Source organism: Mirounga angustirostris, unplaced genomic scaffold (genome assembly GCF_029215605.1).
Source record: "Mirounga angustirostris isolate CCGP_5_RB_7025 unplaced genomic scaffold, mMirAng1.0.hap1 SCAF_2, whole genome shotgun sequence".
NCBI lineage: Eukaryota > Metazoa > Chordata > Mammalia > Carnivora > Phocidae > Mirounga > Mirounga angustirostris.
Window position 1 is genome coordinate 9,934,982 of NW_026991710.1, and position 9,154 is coordinate 9,944,135.

The 9,154-nt window shown below is 45.1% G+C and overlaps 1 protein-coding gene across 3 annotated transcripts in view; it reads right to left on the reverse strand.

Moving 5' to 3' along the window:
• BOD1L1 (biorientation of chromosomes in cell division 1 like 1) overlaps positions 1–9,102 on the reverse strand; it is a 53,154-nt gene extending 44,052 nt beyond the window's left edge. For 2 of the 3 annotated variants that reach the window (XM_045881472.3, XM_064584290.1), the window contains exons 1-2: positions 8,747–9,101; positions 2,645–2,769 (exon numbers count right to left, since the gene is read on the reverse strand). In XM_045881472.3, the coding sequence (XP_045737428.2) occupies positions 2,645–2,769; positions 8,747–8,977 (356 nt within the window). In that variant the 5' untranslated portion in view covers positions 8,978–9,101. Of the gene's footprint in view, positions 1–2,644; positions 2,770–8,746 lie in introns of all 3 variants that reach the window. The other variant, XM_064584289.1, reaches the window with a different exon arrangement.
• Between the last annotated feature and the right edge of the window lie 52 nt (positions 9,103–9,154).

Genomic DNA, 9,154 nt, shown 5'->3' on the forward strand with positions numbered 1-9,154 from the left:
ACAAAAGTGTGAGTAAAATACGAGGACAAGGATTTATTTAAGAAATGTACCTAAAACTTGTTTCTTCCTAAAACAAAACACAATAGACCACCTGAGGAGCCAAAGTTCCCTGGACAGCGCTGCAAGAGCCCGGTGCTAGCTCCTTCCAGCTTCTAGGCCTCATGCTCTCTCTGCAGAATGGGGGAGGTGTTTCTCCTTTTACATTACAATGCTATTTTTGAATGCAGCTCAGTCTGGAGTAGAGGATAGATTTGATTTCCATTTCCTGAGGCACCTTGCAGCCTTGTGATACTATAATTCTTCTTATGTGGGCCATAGAGAAAAATGAGTCAACACCACACAAAGTAGGTAACCTGCTTTTTAAAGTTCTAAGATAAAAAAAAAAAAAAAAAAAAAAAAAAACCCACAAATCCTGCAAACATTGTTACATCTTAGAGGTGCCTTCAAAATGTAGCAGGTGGAAAAGAAAAGGACAAGCAATCTTAAAAATGTTTTAAGGCACAATGCAAAGGCATTAGATAAAAAATAAAACCCACCCACCCTAAAATTACTGCTGCAGCCTCTTCCTCTGCCTATATTCCGGGTCCTCATCTACTTCAGTCTAGTCTCCCACCGAGGTCAGCTCTGATCTGAAAGTGGAGGACGGTCCTACGACCACACTGATCCTTGTGGGCTTACTCGAGTGTGGTGTGGTCACAGCTGCCTCACCAGAGGGAGAAGCCACAGCCCTGTATCCATCCAAAGGTAAGGCCAAAATGCCAGCAGGTGGTATTTTCCTGATTAAAGCTACTTCCTCATCTTCCTTTTAAATTGTTCAGTTAAGATCATTATTTAGAGCTATCTAGCATTTTAGACTCTGTTGTTCAAATGACTGCATAAAAAGAATACTACTGAGTCAGAATATCAATGATTAAGCTCAACAATTCGAAACTGCTGATATTAGCCAGTTTTTGTTCTATAAAAATGGCAATTGTGTAGATGGTTCAAGCTAGTGGTCAAATGAATATTTCTCAATGTCTGTATGAAAAACTGTTTGAAATTGTATTTATAGGGGCAAGTCCCTCCCTACAACAGTAGTTAGACACAACTCTTTCTTTAAGAAAGCCTGAAAACGTTATAATCAGTAACATATAACTTTACTAATGGAATAAGAGAATATTTTATTTAAAAATAACATAGCTACAAGAAAATTTACAAATGACCCAAGAAGAGCAATGACTAAGTTATCCAACTTTAGAACAAGTTTCCCCTGTTCTAAAATGTCTCTAGAAGCCAGTCCCCATCCCCCATAACTGCTAGTAATCACGAGAACCCCTTACTGATGGGGTACAGCAACCCATCACCAAACAAGATTCTGTGAGAATGTCTTATATTGGTCCCTAAGAATTGGAAGTGCTTGATTTTACAGGGGCAAGAAAAGAATAACTGCCAACTGCTTCCATCTTTCTAGGTTGCTTGGTAATGAGGAGTACTCTGTAGAAGCAGAAGTAGGTGGTGTGCTCTTGACATTGTCAGTAGGCTTCCCCCACCCCCAATCCGCATCTTTTGATCTCTCCTGAGCTCTTTTACAGGTTCCTCAAATATCCTCTAAAATGTAGACAACAAAGTGATTGTTAAATTTCCCTCCTCTATTCTGCGGTGCCCGAGCCCGCAGGCTCCTGGTTTCTAGTATTACCTGGGGCTAAATGTCTTTGAGTCAGAGTGGGAAGTTCTGCCTGTGGGGCTTCCCGCATGTAGAACTATCAATGGAGTATGCACACTATTAGGCTTGCGAGGTTCCTACAGGACAAGAGGGTATGAAAAGGTGGCAGGTAGAAGATGGATTTGTTTAATGGTTTAAAAGTCACATTTCATTCTAAAAGATGAGCTTGAACGTAAATATTTGTCAAGAGAGGAAGATTAGGCACTCTTTAGCTTAGTTGCCCCTTCAGTGGGAATGGTGAAGCAGAGATATAGGGTCCAGGTCTTCTTGTCTTGGCAAATATTTATATTCAAGAACAAGACAGTATTGTAAATCTGTTTTGGGAACACTTTTTTTTTGGTCCCTCTAAACATTCCTGCTCTTCTCATTCTCTTTATCTTATGTTCACCCAAAAGTGGCTCTGACAGGTCCAAACACACTTTTTTTAGCCATATCATCACTAAAAAGCAGTTAAAAGTCACAGTAAAGTGCAAAAAAAGGGGGGGGACTGTATTAGAAGATACAAGACACAGCCTCAAATCAGAGGCAATTATTTTAATTGCAATGATCTAGAATGTCTTTTTATTTGTCAAAGAGGAATAAAAAAGCCTGATCTTTCAGGGTCAAGAAAATAGTTGTGAATGAACGGTATAGGATATTCTGGCACTTACCATCTATTAATATTCTACCCTAGGGTTTTTTTTTTTTTTTTTTTTTTTAAGTCACCTTGTCATTCTCTTCCTTCAGGTAGTTCCCCAGGTCTACAGGAGAAATCAGACTGCTAAAACTTATGGGGAAAGGTGAAGTGATTAGAGCCCCCTCTAAAATGACACTGCATCACGTATGAAGCGGCCAACCAAACTAGATAAAACAACATCAGACTTCCATGTAACGTCCCTGCCTATCACTGAGTAGACGGACATCGTCAAGCTGGCCTAGGGGCCCTGTGCTTCTGAGACTTACTTGAGCACTTGCTGCCTAATGTTGTTTCTTAGCTGGTTCTTATTGAGGTGGGGACTCCATGTATGAGTTGCCAAGTGGTTCGCAACAAAGTTGTCAACCCTTTGCCTCAGGTTCTGGTAGGCAGGCTAGAGAGGAAAAAAAAACAACAAATGTTAAAAATCTTCAATGTTATACAATATCAATATTTATAGCCTCAGGAATTTGAGTATCTTTAAAGTATCAATGTGTTTTAGATTACAGATTCAATGTGGCAACTAAGTTTCTCAGCTTATGACCACGCTGCTTCAGGGAAAACAGGCATTCAAATACTGCTTATTTTGTCTAAGACAAGATGTTTGGAGATGGGAGGAACACAAAGAAGAAAGACATACCTCTTATTTGTAGACAAAGGACTAGAAAGTAAGACACAAATAAATATCAGTGTAAGGTGATTTGGAGGAAAGAGGGAGAGAAGCAGAGGAAGAAGTCTTTGTTGATAACGTGGCATTTGAGTTGGAACTTCAAGGTTCCAACTCAATTGGAAACGTGGGCCTTGCACACACAGCCCACAACAGAAGCAAGGAGCAACTGGATGAGAAAATGTGGGGTCAGGAGCATTTGGGGGCATCCAATTTGTTTGGGTAAGAGATTATAAAAAAGCAGAGATATGAGGTCAGAGACAGCTTGGGGCTGGGGGTTGGAGGGCTTTGGGTACCTGTATAAGAAGTCTGGGTTTATGGGGTTGAGAACAGGAACCCACTGCACATGAGCAGAGTGATATGTGATAGTTGAGTTTTCTGATGATTAATCTTCTGACAGTGAGACAGTAAAGAGACACAAAATATACTTAGGAAACCATGCAGTAACTCCAGTGATGAAGGTCTGTACCGAGGTGGTAGAAATGGGCTGAAAGGCACGGAACCAAGAGAAGTCACAGAGGGGCAACACTAGACCTGGGCATTAAATTTGATGTAAGGTAGCAGTTCTCAAATGGGAGTGATTTTGCCCTCCACTCCCACCCCAGGGGACATTAGATGATGTCTGGAGTCATAGTTGGTTGTCACGACTCAGGGAGCTGCTATTGGCATTTTGTGGGTAGAGGGTAGCGATGCTGCTGAATATCCGAGAGTGCAGGGGGGAGCCCAGAACAACAAAGAACTACCCAGCCTAAAATGTCAACAGTGCTGAGGCTGAGAACCCCTAAGGTAAGGGAAGCAGGAGAGAGGACACAGACTACGCCACTTCTTAAAAGGACACTGCCTAGAAGGAATGTTGGACCACTCCAGGAGGACCGCACACTCCATTCCTAAAGGCTGCCCCCCCAACTCATGTTCTTTGTGTCTTTCATGTGGCTTTTAATGTAGAGGTGTTTGGGCATCCCTGAATGACTTTCAGCAACACTGTACAGCTTCATCTTCTGCCATTTGCTGCTGCTCTCTTTACCCTTCAGAGCTCATTTTCCAGAGGAGATTAATTCTCCTGCCTTTCAATCTTCTGTCCTTACCATTCCCTCTGTTCTCCATTTGGCAAACTTCTCACCTTCGGAGCTCAAGGGTGAGCTCTGTGATGTTATCCCGACACCCACAGTAGGCTCCCCTGGCCTTCCCCCATGTTCCTTCTATATATACCACCTTTCCAACAATTCTTGCATACTGTATTTGGGGGGGGGGGGAGGCATTTATCTCTCCATTGAGTGGGAAGCCTGCTCCTTCCACTCCCTTAATCTTACCTTTCACACAGCTTTTCACACTGGTTGGCAGATACGCAATTAAAAAGCAGTTGTTATATGAGATGGCTAGATAACTATCTCCAGCACAGATGATAAGGTTTCATCCCTTTGTGATGTCTGCTCATCCCTCCCAATTTCCAGACTTTTGCCGATACCTATTTTCTATCCTACAAGAGACACTTAAGATCATTTCTCACCCTGCCCCATTCATCCAAAATCAATGTGAACTAAAACTAATTCTTTCCCCCCAGTGACTCTAAAATATAATTCTTCTCCCCAGTATCCCCAAATCTCAGAACCACCGGGCTCAAACATCACAGTGTATTTAGCCCTCTAGTTGCTCCACAGCAAGCTCCAATTTGAACGACAAAAGGTAAATTCTGTCACCACATTCTCCTTCCAGTGAAAAGCGTAGTGACTCCAGCAGTATTTTGGATTCCAATGTTCCTCTCAGAAGCTCTCTCTTTCTCTTTTCTTCTTTTGCAATGCTCTGGGCAAAAGCCTTGGGAGTCATCCTTGACTCTTTGGTTTCTCTTTCACCCCAGCTTCACACCTCTGGCAAATTCTGTCAGCATTAGCATTAAAATATACTTGGAATCTGGCCAGTCCCACCCTCTTCACTGCTACCACTCTGGTCCAAGGCACTCCTCAATCTCTTGTCTACACATTTGTCACGGATCTCCCTGCTTCTACTCCTGACCAACTAAAGTCTATTTTTCATAGAGCAGTTAGGGTAAATCTTCCAAAATTAGGGTGATCATATAATTTATTATCTAAACCACATCAGGACTGAAGAGGACACTACTAATAATTACCTAAAGCCAACCCATCTAACATGGAAGTTGGATCATATCCTTAGGCTCAAAACCTGCCCGTGGCTTCTCCGCTCCAGTAAAATGGCAACTCTTACAATGGCTTCCAAGGCCTGTCAGATCTGTGAAGGGAGGGCAGGAGGGCCACTCCTATCTTACCTTCTATCACTTTCCCCCCTCACCAGGTTCTGCCTCAGGCCTTCCACACTGGCTGTGGTCTCTGCTTAGAACGCTCAGCCCCATATAGCTAGACGGCTTCTGCAGTTCCTTAAGGGACGGCTCAAGTATCATCTTACTGAAATGTTTCCCGAACAACTTATTGAAAACAAATCAGCAACCCTTTCCATCCTCACCCTGCTTTATTTCTTCCATAGAACCTATTACACATTATTTCCTGTCTGTTTCTCTCTCCTGGGATGCAAGCTCCCCAACAGCAAGGATGTTTCATTCACTGCTGTATCCTGGCACCTAACACAATGCCTGGTACATAATAAATATTTGTTGGGTGAATAAATTTATATGCTGTCTTTGATATTCCTTTCAAATCTAAAAAGAAAAAGAAAGGCAATAATCACAGTGACCAGGAGCCATTTGTAACTGAGAAAGTATCCAAAAATTGGCCTTTATTACCTGGGGAGAAAGGTGTCACATTTATTTGGTTGGTGAGCGCCCTGCCTGGGACAGAATGATGGGCCTCTCTTGATCTTCCCTCTCATTACTCTCCAGTGTGACCTCAGAGCAAAAGAGTCAGAACAGCTTTGTAACCTCTCGGCTTGCTCCAGGGATCTGGTAACTAGTAATCTAAGCAGAGGAGCCTCAGCATCAGTTAGGGATGTCCAAGGTTCCAGTTCTTTGGGTAGGAGGGCTGATTTGGTCTACTATGGTCAGATCCCTCTCTTGGTTGGTTAAGGACCATCAGTGATCCCAGGATAGTTCGGAGGGTTTTATGGTCTTTGGGAGTGGCGGCAGACTTTGGTACTTCTCATCTTGCTTTAAACACACTGGGCTGGATGACAGTTTTGCTCTTGGAAAGCACCTGACAGGTATCAAATGTCTTGACTCTTAAATATGCATGTGACTGACACTCCAGTTACTGCTAACCTTACATAGTATATACTGCAGATTAGAGTTGGACACAAAGCAGGTCAGTCTTCAGGGTTCAATGATCAAAAGCATCATACCACAAGTGGTCTCAATTATAAGGTGTTCTTACAGCTGAGACTCAACAGTTCCATTAAAGTGATGCTCCTCTGCATTAGGGGATCTTATGTCTACTCTGGCCCACTCATCACATTGGGAGGATGTTAAGCTCATACCAAAGAAAACCTTGGCTTCTGTATTTTTTTTTTTTTTTGAGACTTTCAAACTTAAGTCTTTTTTTTTTTTAATAAGAAAAGGGAGTATAAAATGCTATAAAATAAGAAAAAATATTTTAAATTAAATTAAAATCTACATAATTGTTTATAAAGCTAAGGAAGAGGAAGAGGGAGACAGTCATGGGGGAGAAGCAAGATAACCAGAAACAGTAGGCACAGAGGTAGAAAGACAAAGAGAAAAAGAGAGGGGGGCAGGTATCAGGAGTGAAGAAAGAGAGAAAGGACATGAGGGGTGAGGAAAGAATTTCCACCATACCCAGGCATCCTCTTCTGCCAGGGGAGGGGTATCATTTCAGTTCTACTCTTCTCTAGTTTCAAACATTAAAACAAGGGACTTTATTCTGTGGCCGCTGAACTCCTTGAAACTATGTATTAGGTTGAGCCACAAATTGCCTATAGTCGACCATTTCTGAATTACAAAACTGTATTTTAATATGTATATGTGCATTTTTCTTGGGAGAAGGTCCTAGCTTCATTAGATTGTCAAGGCAACTGTGCTTCCTTCCTTCCCCCCAGTAAAGGTTTTCAGACTCCACTTTGAGAGGATCTGGCAGGGACAGTACCGACACACAACAATAACATTTAGTGGGGAAGAAAAAGCTGAGCCTTAGCTATTGTATCACCTCCATCAGCATATTTAATTTTCCAATGTGGGTACAGAAGGATAACATACAGATCTGTAAGTTTGTGAGAACAGCAAAGTGAGATCTCTACTTGCTGGATACAAATAACCAGCTTTATTTGGGTAACATCTACCTGGACTTGTCTAATCAACCATTGAAAAAAAAAAAGGGGGGGGGGAATTAGGGATTATTTTCAAAATGATGGCTGTGCATATTCCCTATAACAAAGTGAGAAAACTATACACTGCCTAGGTAGAAGAACATACCCAAGTATACTGAATTCTCTGTGGTGTAAAAACCCCAACACTGTGAACAGGTGCGTTCTACTCCTGGCCTACAAGGTGGACCAGAGTCCTTATAAGAGAAGATGTCCCCAGATTGTCCAGAGGCTTTTCCCAGAGGAGACAACAGAACTGTGTGCAGTTCTCATCAAATCCTGATGAACTTTGAGTCACAAGGAAGAATCTGCGGAAGCTGCAAACACCCCTTTCTCAAAGAAATGAGGTTCCTCAAAAAAAGTTGAATGTGCTGAGAAAACCCTCACTCCATCAAAACTCCAATCTGATGGACCCAACCAGATATAAGCCCAAACCCCCAATTTTCCAATTGTTTCCTTCAAGAATTTCCAGAATTCCAGACTCTGTTTTCCATCCGCCTCACTGATTGCTCTTTCCTGGTGTCCTCTGCTCATTCTTTGCAGAACCAGCTAAGCGTACCCAATCCTGCTACCAGCCCTTCCACTCTGACATTTGGTACAAAATCCTTCCCCTTCCAGCCCCGAACTCTTTCCATACAAGGAAGCACTTTGCTGACCTTTCCCCCCTTCCCATTATTCTCCAGAACTCACTCTTCTTTCCTGTCCTTTTTCCCCTTCAATACCCGCTGTCACCTCTCGTCCACCTTTCACCCTATCCCCAGCCCCTTGTCACTTCAGAGAAGTGACTTGACCTACCCTACCTTCATCAGGCAGTCACTGGTGGAAACAAGAGTCCCTATCTCCCTAAAGCACCTTTTCGCTGTCTAGGTCTGCCTCCTTACCGTTGCAACCCCCCCGCCCCCCCCAGTGCCCAGCAAGGCACAGTGCAAATAAGTTGATTCATGATCACTTAAATTTTTTCCCCAAAGACAAAGACAGGACTCTTACCGCCCAGAAACCTTCAAGAGAGGACGCAAAAATAACTTGGATACAAAGTGAGCCGCGAAAACAAAAATTATCCGAGATGAAAGCCCTGTTCGCGTTAGTGTTTCAAACGAGTCCCCCTGGGAACAATGACTTAACGTTGCTCACCACGATATTCCACGCGCATAAGCAGTGCCTGCACGTAGTAGGCGATTAACACCAGTCGGTTAAACGCACGAAGGAGCGGCGAATGAATGAAAGCACCGCGCCTTGCACAGCGCCCGGTGCCTCGCAGCCGCTCCAAGCGGAAACGGCGGCACGGCGAAGCCGCAGAGAGGCGCGCTCAGGGGAGCCCCGGCTGGGGAAGGCAAAGCGCAGTCTGCCGACCGGCCAGGGCGGCAGAGTGCCCGACAGGACGGCCCTCGGGGTCTTCCCCTTCCCCCGCAGCCCCCGCGCCCCGAACCTTGGTGTCCACGTCGGCCAGGCAGTCCCTGCGGAACTGGTCGAAGAGCCCCTGGCTCTTGAGGTGGTTCACGATCATGGCCACGAGCTGCGGGTCTCCGGCGCCGGCCCCCGCGCCGCCCGCCGCCCCCGCGCCAGCCCCGGGGCCCGGCGGCGGCGGCGGCGGCTGCGGCTGCGGCGGGGGAGGCGGCGGCGCCGGAGGCGGCGGCTGCGGCTGCGGGTTGGTGGCCATGGAGGCCTGGGCCAGGGAAGGCGCGGGCCCGGGCGGGCGGGCGGGCGCTCCTGGGAGGCGGCGGCTGCACCGGTCCCGCCGCCCGAGGGAAGCCGACGGGATGTTGTTGCGGAACCAGCGGACCCGGAGCAACCCCGGAAGTGAAAGGGAACCAGGGGAAGAGAGGAAAAGGCGGTG